Genomic DNA, 18522 nt, shown 5'->3' on the forward strand with positions numbered 1-18522 from the left:
AGTGTGAAATCATCTGGGGTTACATCTATTTACAAAACTTTCACTAAGTTTGTAATGAGGTCTAGGGTTTGATAGCTGTGGGACAGGTGTAAATTTGGATGTCTAGTCAATAGCCTGCCTGTGCATTAAGCCACTGCAGACACCATAGCATCATGAGACCTCGTTAGCACCTAAAATTTTTTTTTCCTGAGCTGCTCATGGGTTACACTCAGCTATAACTGAGTCCGGGAACAAAAGTGATCACCTGACCAAGTTATGTAGTCCTATGTTAGAGCATAAATGAGACCTAACAGTGTTCCTGAAACAGATTAAAACCCTGGACTGTCTCATGCTTTAGCCTGGTTACTGGGATGCAATTGGATCCCATCTACAGTACAGCTTTTGACAGTGTCTGTAGCAGGGTCTTCTGGTTCCGCTTTTAGCCTTCGTGAAATTGTGAAGGATTTAAATGTAGGCATCAGCCTCCAGGAATAGCTCCTGAAACTCATCAAATTTTTCCTTTCAGTCCTGGGGAATGCCTTTGCCCTAGCTCTCTTGGTCTTGTTGTACCAACCATCTTCATTCCAGAGGAAGAGAGATGGGAGGAGAAACCTGGAAGATGACAAATGGTACAATGGCTGGTCCAACCAATCCGTCACATTTATTATAGGAATCCGAGCTGGGAATTGGCTGGCTGACCTCTTTAAAACAGTGTCACTAGCTTGATCTGATTTGGGGCTGGAAGGGTAATGTTTGCAGTGTTATCACTGAATGAAGAGGTGAACCAGTAAACAGGGCACAGATCACCATCTGCTGTGGGCATGCAGGCGGATTAATGCTGCTCAGAGTTGCTGACACAGATCCACATCTTAGAAAGAGTTTCAAACTGGGAGCAGTTGCAAGAGGACACTGACTCTGAGCATCATGGATAATAAAGCTCTGCTCCTAAATTTGAAAGGTGAGAGAACTAAATAAGGAACCCTGCTCATAGGGGAAATATTGGCACACAGTATCTATCTGCCATTTCTGCTTTTGAGTGTAAAGCTTCTAGCACTTTAGTGCAAAACGTGTTGCACTATTGAAATGTCTGTCATAAGAAAGCTATCTTTTTCTTAAGTGTTTGTGGAAGGAAAATATCAATATAACACGTCCCAAAAAGACCACAGAATAATAATTGGGGAAAATCAAAGGAGACAACTGTTTTCACTAGCAATGTAGTTACTACTTCAGGATTCAAGTCAATGTGAAACTCAATTTTTCTTTAATAATCAAATGTCTGACAGGGTGAAAATTCTTCTCCATTGGGTGCGCATGTTGGGTTGCGTGCCTGCGCACGCTTTGGAGAGACCAGAGTCTGTCTATGATCTGTTTGGGAGTTTAAGTATTTTTCTGGTTAGCTGTTACTCATATGCAGGATAAGAGACTTCATTGATTCAAAGACAGCATTTATTCCACACATGGCCTTTTCTGACTGTATTTTCTGAATGTCCTTTTTAGCCATCTTGCAGTCATGGTTGGTTTTGTGGCTTGCTATAATAGTGCTGTTCTGTGCTTGGCAGATGTGCAAGTAAATCATGCTTGGTAACTATCTCTACAGCTGAATCTGAAACGCTTTCCACCTTCCAACTCTAAGCCACTAGGTAGGCAAATCTGTACAAGACCTGGCCCAAAGAGAACCTTTGAGGTTCATGATCACCTTGCCCACTTGTATATCTTGACTTGCTGGTAAGCTGATGTGATGTCCCTGTCTATCCTTCCAACACGCAGTGCTCTAGTGCATTATGGCACTCCTTTGTCACATTGCACTATGTCTCTAGATGGGGTAGACCACTGGCTGAAAGGATTCAGAGGTCTATCCCATTGACTATCCAGGTAGTCAGGGATATGTTAAATGGACAAGCTGGGAATTTGAAGTCCCTAAAGAAGTCCTTTTCTTTAGGCTCATGTCTTCCACACATTTCTGCAAAGAACTGGCATTTATTCTATGGACTTGGTTTGGTTTCCTTTGTGAGAATGGTATAATTACTCTTTCCAGGCTAAGTATATACAGTTTTTATAAAACTTACTCTGTACAGGGTCAGAGCTTAGCTGGCAAGGGCTCAGGTTTCTGGGGATGCAGAACAGAGCAGACTGCAATAGACAGTTACTAATATAAAACCTCTGAAGACCCAGTGGTGAGTCTACACCTTTGTCCAGGCGTTGGTCTGATCTATTTCTGGCTCCTCAAGTATAGAGTAAAGTTTAAAACTGGACACACTGTTTTAGGCTCTTAATTTTGCATGACTTTGTGTTTAGGGTTGTGAGAGACGTCTCCCGCCTCATCTCCTGGCCACACTTCTGCCATCTCACTGGTTTTTGTGTGATGTTTTCTAATTGTACACCTGGGAGTGTCCCAGAGCTAAATATGAAACTCTTGGCTTCATTCAAGGCCACCTTTAAAACATGCTTTCTGTAATTATCTGCCCAGTGATAACTTGATGCCAGCAAATGGGCAGACAAGGTCTGCCACTTCATCAAACACCAGCCTATCTGAGCTGTTTAAAAGTATTCTTTTTTCGTAGAAGTCTGCTTTAACCATTCACTGTGCCCCTTACTGTATCCTGTCTAATGATTTTTAAGGACTTTCTAATCTGCCAGCATTGGACTTTTCCACCATTACACAAAACAGTTTTCCAAAACCAAAAACCTTCTAATCTCTTCTCAGTTCCCATCACTGAGTTGTGTAGCACAAGGTGTAAAACATTTGAAACTACAGAATACATAGAGTTCATAATAAATAGAATGACTTCAGCCAATGGCAGGATCAATCCCCAACACAGATAATACTGCTAACAAATATTTAGTATTGCACAACATTCCTTGTGGCCCAGTCAGTACGGGCACCGCTTTTTGATGCAAGTCCCCTCAAGACGTGTTTCTTGTATGTCAGCATCTCCTGGTCGAACGTTAGTGATGGGGTTGGTTCGACTTTCTCATTCCACTGCTGTGTGACAAATACAAATTAGAGGTAAGAAAACGAATCTGTACATTCCAACAGCAAATCTTGCCAAAGGAAAATGTCGGAGGCTCCTAACAGATCTGTGAATGCTGACACATGAAAGCGTAGTCCTTCAAAATGTGTGGGCTGGTGAGCTTTTATGTGTGCAACTACTTACACAATACAGATTTATTGGTGCCAAGAAATTAAGCCTAAATAGCATGAAAATCCATTCCTGCTTTTAGGGCTCAAGTTCAGGCTTTGTCTTCTGCACAAATTGGGTTAGTCACATGCTGCCCTTTGAAAAGAAGTGAGGAAACTCTGTAGTGTTGCTGCGGCAAAATGTCTGCCCCAACTCCAGGTGGGTGAAGTGATTGCTCTGCATACCGTCTGTAAAGCACTTAATTTGAATGCAAGGATGCTTAATTTGCCCATCTGTAAAATGGGATAATGCTCACCTACTTAACAGTGGGGCATGAGGATTAATGTTTAAAGCACTTTGACTTCCTTGGATGAAGTGTGAGGGTACATTGTATGACTTTTTTCTCAGGTTGTCTCGTCTGTGCCAGTTCTGTATGCGACTCTCCTGAGGCTGACAGGATTCTCTTCTTTGGTTCTGTATCTTAATTCCCCAAGTTGTCTCATGGCCTTTCATTCACTGCTTTGAACATGGACGCCTCCTTGCCTTGATGTTTCCAAGGCTTCTACCAATCCCAAATGCCTGCCTTGGATCACTGAAGCACGTATGATGTTTTATGTGTATTTTTGGCCTGCCTGGACTTCTTTCTGATCCCATGTCCAGAGAATTTTCCTCCTGAGCTCTCGGCATGTGTGCTACCTGCCATCAGATCAGGTTTATGGCATCACATACATCTGAGTTCTTTGACTCAATCTTCCCTCCTGTCCCTTTTTAAAAAAACAGCAGTTCTCTCAACTTGGCTGGTGCTAAGGAATGCTTTATGGGGGGAACCTTGCAGTCTCCTCCGAGAAAAATACCACTTTCGGTCCCAAGGCGTGGAGCAGTGGTTTGTGCACAGGAGTAGGAGCCAGGAACTCCTGAGATCTAATCTTGCATAAGACACTAGGATCCCTTTGTGACTTTGGGAAAATCACCAGCCTGTCTGTTTTCCTATCTGTAAAAGGGGATGATGCAGCCCCCTTTGGGGGCAGATAAGGGAGGATTCGGTATTTTTGAGCTAGTGGTAATCACCCTATTCTAGCTCCCTGCTGGATTCACCTGAACCGGTTTATACAAGCCACAGGAATGAAAGGCTTGTTGATTTCGCCTTGAAGTGTGGGCCAGGCAATCCTGAGATAGAAACAGTATTGGGGAGGTTTTCAGGCTGGTGTTGAAGGTATTTCTTCCTCGCACCTCTGATCTCCTCATTATCTTGTATTATGCCTGGGTGCTATGTTTGGGGACAGGGATTGCTTTTAATAACTAAAGCACAGAGTATATCTGGTTCCCTCATTCCTTTCTCTCTTGCGCTGTGCTAGGAGCGGGAGGAGATAATCCCTATATGAAGATTGCCTACTAATGGCAAAATCCCTTGTCAAAGATTCATTGTCCCCCCCACCCCAAATACCCTGAGAATTTAATTGGCTCAAGGTGGAGGCCTGAGCTGGAAATAGATCAGGCCAGGCTTCCCGGTGTGCAGAGGGACAGTTGGTAATGTGATCATCGCGCATAGCCCCAGGCCCCCTCTCTGCACAGATATTCAAACCCACACCTCCTGCTCACGCGCACCGACCCCCAAAAAGAGGATTTGTTCCAGACCTCGCCTGCTTCCTTTCAGGGCCTTGCTGAGGCAGGAATCTCGATCCGAAGTCCCTGCAAGTTAAAATAGAGGCAATTCTCTTGTTGCTCCATTTCTTTCTGTGGCTCAGGCTACAGTAACTTGATTTAAACATCTTTTAGCTTGCCTTGCAGTGCTTGGATTAGGTAGGGGGCTTGGATGGCTGCTTTCCCCCATTCCCAGACTCTCCCGGGCACAGGTTCTTCCCTCCCCAGCACCATCTTTTTCTTGGACGGGGCCAGCCTCTGTTGCAGCTGCAGTGCAAACCAGGAGCACAGGATCTTTAGCTGGCATGGTCCCAGTTTGTTGTTTCCCTGCTTTCTGTGCATATGGTGGTGGTCTACTTGCAGTGCCTCTGTCCTCTAAGTAGCTCTCAACTTTTCCAGACTCCTGTACCCCTTTCAGGAGTATATTTGTCTTGCGTACCCCCAAGTTTCACCTCCCTTAAAAACTACTTGCTTACAAAATCAGACCTAGAAAAACAAAAGTGTCACAGCCACACTATTGCTGAAACATAGCTTACTTTCTCATTTTTACCATATAATTATAAAATAAATCAATTGGAATATAAATATTTTACTTACCTTTCAGTGTATAGAGTATAAAGCAGTATAAACAAGCCATTGTTATGAAATTCTAGTTCGTGCTGACTTCACTAGTGCTTTTTATATAGCTTTGTTATAAAACTAGGCAAGTATCTAGATGAGTTGATGTGCCCCTTGGAAGACCTGTGTATACCCCCAGGGGTATGTGTACCCCTGGGGTGAGAATCACTGCTCTAAGGCTGTTGTGTTCACTGGAACCCAGCAGGAGAGCAGAGTTGCCACACACAGAACCCTCTGTAGGTTGTGTGTTTGCCTTGTAAGATATGTGGTTAAATTTGAGTCCAGGGCCGTGCACTGGCCTAGCCAGCAGGAAGAAACCAGTTCTTAAACTTGATTCTAACGGAGTTTAGCCCCATCCACAAGGGACAGCCAATCAACTGAACAGGTTTAGCTGGAAATGCTTACACTGTCCCCAAATTCTGTTTAAAGCTCAGTGTAGAGGAGCTGTGTAGTCTAGTGTGCAATTTGGATTGGACCCCGTCTGCTGGTCAGGGGAATTGTCTTTGGCACCTAAATAACCAGAACTGTGTGTGATTTCTGGCTAACATTGATTGAAATGTCATGCAGATGGAGCTTTGCAGACCTGGCAGCTCTTCACAATAGAGGGTTTTGCAGTTGATCTGCTTTGTACCTTCCTTTCAGGCTGCTTTTTCTTGATTATTTTTTTCTTCTTGTTTTTCCCTCCATAGAGAGGAGGTGCAGGAGAACTGTGTCCACTGGAAGAAGAAATTTACCTTTGTGTGTAAAATGAGTGCCAATCCTGCCACTGGCCTCCTGGATCCCTGCATCTGCCGAGTGTCTGTGCGTAAGGTGAGTACCCAGCCTCCACCTCTGATGCAGGAGCATCCCCAGCAGCTGGATGTATTGGTATAGCTCTGTGGCTGCCTTGTCCTGGAGGTGAGAGGATGTATGGATATTGAATGGTAATCAAAAGCTTTATGCTTGGTCTAGTTGAATGGAAATAGTCAGAGCCCTTCCCTCACACATCCACACCCCCACCCTCCTGCAATGTTGTTTGTAGGGGAGAGGAGGGAGGTGGCACCCTGGGTGCCAGGGAGGGGTGAAATCCTGGAGGCCTATTCCAGCATTGACAGCATGATGATTTTTCTTTTGTTCGCACAGTAAAGCTGATGGCTCCTTTTCCTGTTTTTCTTGTTTCACATTCTAGGAACTGAAGGGCGGAAAAACCTACTCAAAGGTAAGAGCAAAAGAACATGCAAAAGGAGTAGAATGCTGAGCTGTCCTGTGTTCACTCAGCGCCTCTGTCCCATCAGCGCTCTGACAAATGGCCAGCGGTGGAATTTCTCAGGAAGCAGGGCTGTGTTTGTGTAAAGCAGCCTGAGGAAAGAGCCATTGGTTGTAGTTGGGGATGAAACTAATTTATTTCCCCTAAAAGGGCAGGACTGTGACTTGCTGGGACAGAATCCAGATCCCATTGAACGTGCAAATTCTAGAGATGGGACTGTCCAAAACCACTGACCCGCACATCCTTTAAACTTTGTGGAAGTTCTGAGACAGATGTGAACTCCGCTGCTCGGGGTCATCCCTAATGAACACACACTCAGAGAATGTAGACTGTTCCTCAGAATGCAGTAACCAGCTTGGACAGCAGCTAGCTGTGTTAGCTGACCCTTAGAACTGCAGTCTAGAGCTTAGCTGAAGCTTGTAATGCAACAAGGCGTGTGCATGGAGAGCACTATAGACTTGGAAGGGATGAACAGATTGATCAACAGACGGGTTTTATTGGGGGACTCGTTCCTTTTCTCCTTCCATCAGGCATGGTATGCATGAAACCTCATGCACTGCAGTAGAGGCAAAGGGCTGTGAGTCTCTTCCCTCTTCAGACTGGGTCCTACTGCAGGAAGGAGAGATTGGATTGGTTTAAGAGTTGCGAATCTGCACGGGGCCTAAAGCCAGCTGCTTGCATGTGAAGGCTGGTCTTTGGCCTATGTGAAATGAGCTGATGGTGTCCGTGCCCAGTGGGCAGGTATTGTTACATAAAGCCCCATCACAGTTTGCATCAATTGGCACCTTTATTGGCAGGGTCCGAGACCAAGGACGGAATCCGCTTTGGAGGCTCAACAAGGCTCTCACCCTTGTATGTGGATTGAGGCCTGTGGGTGGAGGAAGCTGTTGCTGCCCACTCTGTTCCTGTTCTGTGGCTAATTATGACCTCAATCTCCAGGGCTGACAATCTGTTTCTCACTCACTAACTTCACATTTTTTAAAAAGCTATTCTTCCATTATATAGAGCTGCTTACCCAGCAAGAGAGCCACGCAGCTGGAGGGAGGGATGTGCATTCAACACCTGATTAACTGAATACATACATGCCTTTTCCCTTCTTAATCTATGTCCTGAATTTTTCCCTACCACTTGGAGGTGTTGGGTTGGAAGAGCCTCAGAGGGTATGTCACTTCAGAGTTACCCCACGCTTTTACTTGGGTGTTGCCCTAACACCCCCCCCACACGCTCACAGATGCAGACAGAAACCTCTCTGATCTGAGTTTAGTGGTGCTTTAATTCTGGACACAAGCTAAAGTCCAAGTGCTCCTTTTATTTGGGCTAATAACCTGCCCACTTTGCAGTGAGGGCATAAGGTAAACCAGTTGAGTGTTGATAATCTTCCAAAGCCTTCCCAGAAGGACAAACAAGTCCTCCTGCAATTTACTGGGAAAATCAGAGCACCTTGCTGCAACACACAAGAACCATAGGCTCTGCCCCCAGAAGTCCTAGCAGTACAGAGGTGAATGCAACACCACTGAACACAGTAGCTCTGCTAGAGCTTTGCAATGTGGCTGCTTCCACTGGGCTAGGCTAACCCACATGCCAATCACCCAAGCTAACTCTGCAGTGAAAACCTACCCAAAGATAAGCAGTGGTCTTGTGAGGTGCACTAGAAGGGGTGTGGGTGTGTGTGTGTGTGTATGTACATGTTCTATGCATGAGCAGGTTGTATGCAGATGAACATCCTTCCTAAACTTCAGGGCTTTTCATCTTTTTACAAACTCATAACTTTGCTTAGTGGAACAAAATCTCCTTGAGCTGTGAGGAGATATCCGTGGCCCCAAACAACGAAGATATCGCAGGGCTCTCCCGCTGCTAACGAGGACGCTGGTCCCTTGCCAACATTCCCCCCAGTTATGCTGCCAAAATGGCTATGAGATACGAGACTCACTTGCTGATGCTTCCGAGTGGCTTTGTGCACAGGGCAGAAGTTGGGTTTCCGTAGACCTTTGGGTTTCATATTAATATCTCTGTGGGAGGGTGTGGGGACCGGAGGTGTTATGGATCTGGGCCAGCAGGATGTGCTGTTGAAGTGGAAACTTTTATTTTTTTTTTTCCTCCCCCTCCTGTTGTCCCTGAACTGGATGGAAATGCCGTCAGCTGGCTGGGAAAATGAGGGAAACTGCTCTGAAAGGTTACAGCTGAGAACATCCTTTCATTAAGGGATCCTTCCTCCTGCAGCTTCTGCCTTCCAGCAGACACCTCCCTGCACTGGGAGTCTGCTTCCTGGAAAAAAATTCCTGGCCCCAGTGTGCTGTGTAAAGCTTTGCATCAGTTTATACCCCTGCAGTCATGGGGACCAGTCAGCTATCTTCTGAGGGAGGGGGCCTGGGGTTTGTGCATCGGATGGTAGGGGGGTTGCACTTGGTCCGCCCCTGGAGGAGGGTGCTGTTTAATGGTTGTGAGCCCAAATCCCCCATTCTGGGGTACATCAGTGTTTTAAACAATACTGCTAGCTGCTCCCCTCAACCTTATGGTCCCCACTATTGTTTACTTTGACCAGCAGGGAGCCTGCGGTTTACTCTAACCTACTGACGTGTCAAAACTACACCTGCCTTGTCCACACTAAGATTTTACCACGTTATTAGCTAGGAAGTGGTGGTAGGAGCTAGCCATGCGTTAGCAAAGACAAGGCCTTGGTCTTGGAGCTACTTAGCATTGGAGCCTTGTTGTTCTCTCAGTCCTGAAACTACTACCTGTTCAGCTGGGCGTTGATTCGAAGCCTAGTGTAGTGAGAGGACTGGGAGAATACACTTTACCCCACTTTCTCTTTTCACTCTGTCCCTGCAGTCCCTTTGGAGGGGTTGGTGGGGAGAAAGGAAGAATCACTGTCCTCTTGCCTTCTCCTTAGTCTCTTGACCATCAGTTAAGTCCCAATCTCCCTTGCTCATTCTTATGCAGGCACATCCCAGCTGTTTAGAACTTGGCTTCCTCTGATCCAAATACAAAATTCATACAGTAGCCATTAACTGACTTACAATGGCACTCTATAATCACCTGTCAGCTTCCAAGAATGACAGGATGAAACCCCAAACGCCATTAGCATGGTGCTGACCCAGGCCATAATTCACTGATCCAAGACATTCTAGTAGGGCAGACCTGAATTTTGCTGCCCTGTCCTGGGTTGCAAATGGAACATCGGTTTAAAAAATTCAAGGGAAAAAATACTGATGAACTTGAGTCATCCTTGTGATTCAAACAGCAGAAGGAATAGCTTTGTTCCTTTCCGAGTGTTGAACTGCTGGCCAGCATGGGAGGGTGGAGTTTTTGCTTGCCAAGAGGTAAGAGTCAGATAAAAACAGGGGAATTCTAAACTGAGCTGTACTCAACTGTTTTTAGTTTCGGGAAAAAACCCACAAGATCAGAAAATGTTACCTTCAATGCTGCCAGATAGCTTTCTTTGTAATTAAGATCTGTGCTCCCTCCTAAGAGAACGACCCAGACCTGTATTGCAGTGTATGTTGTAATAACTTATCCTGCATTCCCTGTGAGAGAGTGGGGCCTACCCGTTGAAGAGTGCCGAGCTTTTCTCTCCTCGCTGTGGGGCTGGGTAACTTGCTCAAACGCGGGGAAAGGGCAGAGACCGCAGCTGGTTCTGATTGATTAGGCTGAATGGGTCAAGGAGAAAACTTATCACCAGAAAGTGCAGAGAACATGAACAGTCCTGTTGACTTCTTTGATTGATCGTCTAGGTGGGGGAGTCAGTGTTCATCATAAATCTATAAAGGATCAGGAGTGCAGAGTAACATAACTGCTGCTTTTTGATTCAGGTTCTTGTATGTTCTCCTATCAACACACTTGTAACGTGTATCTGCTCCTATCTGCTCTGTTTGTAGTTTGTTTTGCATTCTCACTCGTGTCCTTTTCTTCTCTAGTTTATTAAAAGAACTAAGATTTAGAGAGACCCTAATTAAAAATCTCCTAAAACATTCCCTTTCCTTCCTGTCTCTCAAACTTTCTGTTGGCTGGCTAACTACTAGGGGTGTAAGGGAAACGCTGTTCCTGGTGCACCCCATCAAAATGGCTAAGCTCTAGGGCATATACCAGAGGGTGTCTGGGGTTTACTGCATGGCCAAAGTAATTGTAGATATCCAGTTATAATCTAAGTGACTTCTGGCTTGCTTTTTTCTGATGGTCTCATTCTTGTTTCTCAGAAACAATGTGTCAGTTTCATCTACAACAATATCCTTTCATCTCTTGGCTTGCAGGCTCTAGTGCATTCTGGGATGTCCTAGTACAAAGAGTGCCTTCTTATGTTTGTGTATGTGATTCTGTTTTTTCCACATCATTGACCCAGTGCCTTCCACGTCCTTGGTTATGCAACAACCGCAGGCTGGTTAACACTGTCTTCACCAGAACTACCATTGTGTTTCCTTTCTCCGTACACAGGCTTCCTGCAGCTCAGAAATGTTCACCTAAGATGGTGACTAGGGTAGATGCTGATATGTAACCACAGCTGCACAGTGGTCTGCATAGGCATCTGCTGTGTACCACAAACACATTCTTCCTTAGTGCATCACACATGGAACAAACTCTTTATTGAGCTTTTTTCCCCTGTTTTCTCTTGGCCACAGCTGGGTTTTGCTGATCTGAATCTGGCAGAATTTGCTGGCTCCGGATTCACTGTCCGATGCTGCTTGCTGGAAGGATATGATACCAAGAACACACGGCAGGATAACTCCATCCTAAAGGTGCATAGTCAGTGTCCGCGTGGGAGGGATCCTAGAGTTTGGTGCATTCTTCAGAAATCCCACCTGAATTTGTAGTACAGAATTTTGTTCCCAGCCCTCCCACTCCCTCCTCATGGGCAGGGATCTTTAGCAGAGAAGCACCTTCCCAAAACCAGACTGGAGACAAACAAGCAGTTTCTCTCTTCCATAGAGAGCAGTCACTCTGATGTGTACAGATATGCAGTTAAACAATAGCATTCCAATAACCACCTGTATCTGCAGATAAAACATGAGCAGGCAGAAAGTCTTGAGTGCACCATTAGCAACATCTTTCTGAGCAGGAGGTGCTGATGCATTTTGGATATAGTGATACTAGTGGCTTAAAATAATGCTCCGCTGTATCTCTGTCTTACTTTTGTGCTGGACAGAAAGGCAGTCCAGCTGATCCAAAGTACTGTACAGACTCCTGATTCCTAGATCCCCCTCCCCCAGTATCACAGGACCCAATGCTGATATCCCCATTGATCACTGACTGGAACTGGTAGTTCCTAATGACCTGTATCATTTCTATCTCCCATAGGTCACAATTGGAATGTCCCTGCTCTCTGGGGACCCCTGCTTCAAAACGTGAGTTGCTGCATCGTCTTCCACTCTTACGGAACCTGTTGCATTTGATGGGGTTTTGGACACAAAGCTGTTCCCTGAAGGGTGGGACTGTCTACCCTGAGCTGGCCTAGATCCCTGGTAGAGCCCAGTGACATACAAACATGATCGTGTGCAACTTATCCATAAATCACCTAGGCAATTTTATAAACCAGTAAACTTCCCCGAAAGTACAGTAGAAAAAAAGCTTATAATTGGGAATCTGGACTCCTGCATTCTATCCCCAGCTCTGCCAAAGACTGTGTGACAGGCAGTTCACATATTTTCTTTGTGCTTGTTTACCCATCTGTAAAGTGGAGAAAACATTTGGCGTACAGAGGTGTTTGTAAAGCATTTTTAGATATATTGATAGAAGGTGTTATACAAGTACAAGGTCACTTTTTGACTTCTTAGAACTGCCAGTTAGTGGTATCTATTACTTACATTTAAAAAAATTCTGACTGGATTAAGGGATTAATGGTAACAGCTACAAATGAACAGGTGAGATGAGCTATGAAAGGAGACCTGTGGGAGACTTCCCAAAGTGTGCTCCCGTTTGGTTTCTTCGCTGCTTTGTGATGGAAAAAAGCATAATTTTTTTAAAAAAATCTGTTTTTTAACCTTAAAAAAATCAAGAATTTAGTCTTGATTTCTGTTCACCCCTTTCCCCAATCGGCTTTGTTGGAGGACTTTTTTTTTTTTTTTTTTTTTTAAAGGCACGTGGTGGTTGGAAGTGGTCCCAGGTCTGTGCTGTGATCTGTTTGTACACCTTAACTGAAGATATCCTTTCCCCCAGTGCTAGGCATTGGGGACTGTTAGCAACAAACCCCAGTTCTCAATATGAGCTGTACCATTCTTTTGTCTTGTGAGCAGTAGTAACCAATCTTGAGGCATTGGAGAGAGATTTCACTATAGAAAATAAGGTCTCTGAGAGCCACAAAATAATTGTGGTATGAGATCCTAATGCTGTTTTGCAGTATTTGCATAGTGACGTCATGACAATGCCTGAAGACAGTGAATCAAAACCACAACAAATATATTATGCTATAATGTTGAAAGCTCCTGACTGGAGTGCATCTCTCGGCGACTCTTCAACAAAATAACTTTTTTTTTTTTTTAACTTCTGCTGAATGCTTCTTGGAGTCTACACATAACTTTTGCCTCTGTAGTAATGTCCGTTACAGATGTGACTTTAACAACATATTTATATGGGCAAAAGCCCTAGTGTAGTTGGATTTATGCTTGCAAACATTTGCTGGTATAGCTTATTTTGTTGGGGAACTGGTATAAACTGTACCTGTAAAAGCACTTTTCTACTGATATAAGCTGTATCTAGACTAGGAGGGTTCACCCTCTTTCCCAAATGTGCTTTTTTGATGGGGAGGGGATTCCAAAGATTTTAGTGGACAGTTCTCATGTTCTGTGTTTTTAAAAAGGATGTTGAAAAATTGGAGAGGGCATGGGAGAACCAAAGAAACCTCTTACAGTGAGAGAATAAAGGAGTGCAATCTGTTTAGTTTATCTAAAACAGAGCTGAATTGATTATAGAGTTATAAGTGACCTTGTAGGGAAAAAATGCTGAATATTGAAGGGCTAGTTCAGAAAGAAATAACAAGAACCAGTGGCTCGAAGTTAAAGCCAAATTCAGATTAGAAATAAAGCCCACACTTTTAATAGTGAGGGTGATTAGCCACTGGAACAAACTTATCAAGGGAAGTGATGGATTCTCTATGTCTGGATCTCTTCAAATCAAGATGCTTTTTGGAAGATATGCTTGAGTCAGTCACAAGTTATTGGACTTAATCCAGGAATAACTGAGTGAAATTCTCTGGCTTGTATTATGCCGGAGGTCGGACTAAATGAATTTTATGGTTCCTTCTGGCCTTCAAATCTATAAAATAGTCTGGGTTGTTTTTTTAAGTGACCAGGTAAAAGGACAAAAGACAAGTGATTTAAAAAAAAAAAAAAAAAAAAAGTCAAGTAGTAATTTTGCTAGTTCTCTGGCCACTGTAGTCTTCTAAGCTAGACAAAGACCTGAATTTCTAAGTAAAAAAAACTAGCGGAAAAGCAAAGGTTTTGCTGTGTTCTTTGCTTGCAAAACTCCTTACAGGCTTCCATCCTTCCCCACAAAGAAGCAAGAAGGAAGTGGCCCCCTTTGTCAGTCACGTCCTCAAGCTGCCAGTTCTGCTTGGGTAATTTGTCATGTCCTGTCTTTTGGCTATTGCAGGCCTCCTTCCACAGCCAAATCTATCACCATCCCGGGACAGGACTCCTCCCTGCAGTTGACCTGTAAGGGCGAGGGGACAACCAGTAGCATCAGCAGCTCAGCCACTATCGGAGCAGTGCGTCAGGCCAAGTCGAGACCCACCATTCTCAATCCAGGTACAGGCCCTCTGTGCTCAAGACTGATACAGCACTTCGTTGTTCCAGGATTCCGTTAAGCTTACTGCCGTGCTTGGAAGGTTAATGGATCTGTGCATTGCACGCTCTCCCTCACCCGTCCTAGTGTCTTTGCTAATTAAGAAACCTGTAAGACTCTCTATTAAATGTAACTGAGCAGCGTGAACGTGAAAGTGCAGCACATGTATTTCTGTTAACAGAGGAGATTCACATTCAGTCAGTCCCTGGAATGGCTTTATCTTGCAATCCTCTCTAAGGTGCCCATCACTGTGATTCCTCCTGTATTCAGTGGCACTTAACACTGTTCACCCCTCTGCTGTTAGGTTTGCTCAGTTTGATGTTTAGAAAAGTTCCTGTGCAGCTTTTAGTGCTTCAGGGTCTGAGATCTAATGGCCTCATTCCAACTGCTGAAGCAGAGTTCTTGGACTTCCATTTTTCAAGGACATTGCAGCCTCTCCGGGCTCCCCTCTTTAAAGTGATCGGGCTCCAAATATACCGTGACAGATGCATAGTGCACCAAAATCTGGAGCTAATCTCAGTGAGTGAGAAAAGGGTAAATTAGGGTTTTTATAAAACCTGGCATACGTGTTTACCCAGGAGACCAAAAATGCTCCTTACAGCCCTTTCACATGCAGGCGGAGATGGGGAAATCAGGAAATTCAGAGGTGGCGCCGACTCTTCAGGCCACATTCAGAGGTGATGTAATGATGGTGAAACTCACCCTTATGAGGGTAGAAGAGCGGGGGTTATAGTAGTAGGAAAAGCAGCTAATAGGAAGGAGTCCTTCCCCTTCCTTATTTTACATTGTACATGTCTGTCCTGCTTCAGCCTCACCCTTGGGCTGAGTTTCCAATCTGAGCTTTACCATCATCTCTGACTCAGACCCCACATCTGACTTGTACCTGTGTATATGAGGGAAGAATGGATTCAGAGCCTTAACTGGCAATCCACCTCGCTCTTGTCAACCTGTCACAAACTCGGTGCATTTCCCTACCTGTTGGGATCCTTCCGCATCTGTGTTGGAGCTTTGAGAATCCTGCCCCTTTTGGTTTTTGTACCACCCTGTCGCTCTTCACTTGAAAAGTCCTGTATTATGGCCTTCGCTGTACTCCACAGGCTGCTGTCGGTCTGAGTAGTGAAAAGCCTATAAATAGCACCTGATCTCTTGCATGGCATGGAGTAAACTGGCTTAATATTTTTCAAAGGTATTTTTACTTATGAAATAGCTTCAGATGTGACCTGTCATCTCCGTGAGCTTGAGGGATTGGAGATCCCTGGTAACTCCAGAGTTGGGCACCCCATCAGCCACTGGAATGGGTGACTATTCTGACACAGCCTCTCACTACTACTGTCATCAATGGTCCCTGGCAGCTTCTAGCTCCATTCAAGTCAGTGCAGAGCAACAAGTGTGCATCCTTCCAGCCTTCCCTGGCCCTAGTGCAACAACATCCCCATCCAGTCTTTCTGCGGGAAGTGGTGAGCTGGCTGGCTGAGAGATAATGTGAGTGCTCCGTTGTTTGGCAGGTGTTCCAGAGGAACCAGACCAGAATCTGTCCAGTCCAGAGGAAGTATTCCACTCGGGGCATTCACGGAACTCCAGCTATGCCAGCCAGCAGTCCAAAATCTCCGGTAATTGCTGACCTGCTGAACTTTGGCATCCATTTTCCAGGAAGGCGCAGGTCTTCAGATCTCCAAATCTGTTTTCCTGTGGCACTCTCCTCCTTTGAGAGTGATTCACAGTCACGCCTCTGACCTCCAGCCACTCCTGAGCCTGCCTTCTGAACTCCCAGTTTTGTGATGACTGCAAATCTGATCTGATCTGTGTAATCCTCTGCCTTTGTGGACTGAGGTTCCTCTCCTCCTCAGTGAAACGTCCCTGCCCTGACTGGAGACTTAACTATTTGCACTGTGTTGCTATGGGATGGTAGGTTTGGTTTGTAATGAGTCTCTATCCACAGGTTATAGTACCGAGCACTCTCGCTCCTCCAGTATGTCTGATTTGACCCACCGCCGGAATACGTCCAGCAGCAGCAGCGCCTCTGGGGGGCTCAGTATGACAGTGGAGTGTCCTGAGGGAGAACGGGACCACAAACTAGACAAGCCACCTCGCCCCCCAAGACCAACCATCCTGTTGGATAGATCATCCCGGTAGGTACAGTGTAAAGATGATATCTCTGTGGATGGGGGAACGCCTAGAAACAAAGGATTCTTCACTCTTCCTTTACCTTTATGGCCTCAGATTTGCTGTTGCTATAATCTGAAAGGAAGAGGCTACAGCTAAAGGACACAGAAATCACTGCAGCCTGTGACCCTAGGAGCTGAATCTGTTTTTTTTCCCTCCCAGAAGGAAAAAGGATTCAGTGGAGAGTCACCCAACATGGGTGGATGATACTAGGATTGATGCTGACGACATAGTGGAGAAAATTATGCAGAGTCAGGATTTCTCAGATGTCAGCAATACTGAAGGTGAGATTAATACGAGGCGCAGAGGGGAGACTTGCTGCTCCTCTTCCACCCTTAGCGACGTTCATCAACCTCTCTAATCCCAGCTCTGGCGTCACTCGATATCGCCTCCCACTCCCCTGTAATTTGCTGTTAGTACTTGCTGGAAGTTTCAGTGGCATTACCTTTAAAGGGACCCCACTGATGTGAAAACTACACTTCCTTCTGAAAACAGTATGTACCTGCTACTGTTACAAGTAACTGCAGCGGTGAGGCTGGAGGCAAACAGCCCTTCTCTCTTTTCCATGTTTACTTTTGCCAGCACTTCATGTGTAGTCAGTTTCTCTGCTCAGCTGCTCGGTTGCATCACTCTCCTGCATAGCTCTGGGGGCAGCTCCTGGGCATGCTTTTCCCCATGCTGTGCAAGAGGGCATTTGCCAGTAACAGCAGCTGAAGAAGAAGCAGGGTAGGTGTAGGGGAAGGAGGGGTCTAAACATACTGGCCCTCGGGCCTGGCCAAAAGACCTTAAGAATACTGCAGAAGAGGAAAAAAGCCTTATCAATCTTTTTAAAGGAATTGAAACCAATGTTTTTAAAAATTGGTCGGTTTAGGGAAAATTTCAAATAGTCCTCTTTTTTTAAAATATTTTTTTAACTAATTTTCTTACCTATTATACAAACCACAGCTTAGATTTACTAGAACTCAAAACTTTACTCTAATTTGGTGTTCATTACTCACACAGTTCACGGTTTGCATTTCTGTCAGCTTGGATGATTAAAAAGGAGGTATCATGCTTCATTAATGAATTTGCACTTCGCTCTCTGTGGGAAAACTAGATAGAACAGGGTACCGCCATAGTGGTGTAATGATGAGATTGCAAATGCTGCCGGGGAACGTTTTTGTTTTTGTTTGAGTGTTTAAAATCATATTAAGGACTCCTTAATTCATGACATGGTTTAGAAGTTTTAAAAAAACCCCAACCTAGCCATCTAAACTGTATTCATTAAAATTTGTTTTTAAAAGCGTACTTTTCCAAAGTCTGGTTTGCCCCAGAGGCCTTTCCTAAAGCAACAAGGAGAGGGAGTTCTACGAAGCTTCACAACCATCAGAGCAAGTGTGTGTGTAAACACCCGCGCTCACGGAAATGGAATGAAAATGGCTTTTTTTTTTCCCTTGCTGAGCATTGTGTAACATGGACCATGGGGGACATCTGGGGGTTGTCAGGACTGGATTTTACTATCTTTTCTTCCTCTTCTCCTATCCGCAGACAGTAACCTGAGGTTGTTTGTGAGCAGAGATGGCACAACTACATTGAGTGGGATTCAACTGGGAAACAGGTATGGCTCCTGAAAGGTTGGTGGACACTGGGGCTCTGTAAAGATAGGTCAGCTTGTTCTTTGTGCTTAGGAGACTTTCACCTCACCTCAGTAGAAATTTCTGAAGATCGTGTGATGGCTTTGTTCCCACATTAATCCTCTTGGGATCCCTTTAGTCACAGGATGCAGCTGTGTTTGTGTGTATTCAGAGCTCAGCAGAAGCTTGACTGGGGTATTTGATCTTGGCTGCTAGAACAGGGACAGAGGGAAGGTGTGCAAAAGTACAGCACAGTCCAGGGTTGGTCTATCTTTCTCTGCTTTCAAAGCCCGTTCAAGGCAGGTTTCAGAGTAGCAGCCGTGTTAGTCTGTATTCTCAAAGAGAAAAGGAGTACTTGTGGCACCGTAGAGAC

General features: G+C 45.0%; 1 protein-coding gene across 4 annotated transcripts in view; it reads left to right on the forward strand.

Annotated features, from left to right (window-relative positions):
- FAM102A (family with sequence similarity 102 member A) overlaps positions 1 to 18522 on the forward strand; it is a 45943-nt gene that overhangs the window by 21530 nt on the left and 5891 nt on the right. For 2 of the 4 annotated variants that reach the window (XR_006275958.1, XR_006275957.1), the window contains exons 3-11: positions 6047 to 6167; positions 6526 to 6555; positions 11217 to 11333; positions 11893 to 11939; positions 14182 to 14336; positions 15879 to 15983; positions 16313 to 16502; positions 16699 to 16820; positions 18064 to 18452. Coding sequence is in view for 2 of the 4 variants with exons in the window: in XM_043498497.1 (XP_043354432.1) it covers positions 6047 to 6167; positions 6526 to 6555; positions 11217 to 11333; positions 11893 to 11939; positions 14182 to 14336; positions 15879 to 15983; positions 16313 to 16502; positions 16699 to 16820; positions 18064 to 18133 (957 nt within the window). In the remaining 2 variants the exon portion in view is untranslated. The remainder of the gene's footprint in view (positions 1 to 6046; positions 6168 to 6525; positions 6556 to 11216; positions 11334 to 11892; positions 11940 to 14181; positions 14337 to 15878; positions 15984 to 16312; positions 16503 to 16698; positions 16821 to 18063; positions 18453 to 18522) is intronic. The other 2 variants (XM_043498497.1, XM_038374606.2) reach the window with 1 other exon arrangement.

Source organism: Dermochelys coriacea, chromosome 16, assembly GCF_009764565.3.
Source record: "Dermochelys coriacea isolate rDerCor1 chromosome 16, rDerCor1.pri.v4, whole genome shotgun sequence".
Classification (NCBI taxonomy): domain Eukaryota; kingdom Metazoa; phylum Chordata; order Testudines; family Dermochelyidae; genus Dermochelys; species Dermochelys coriacea.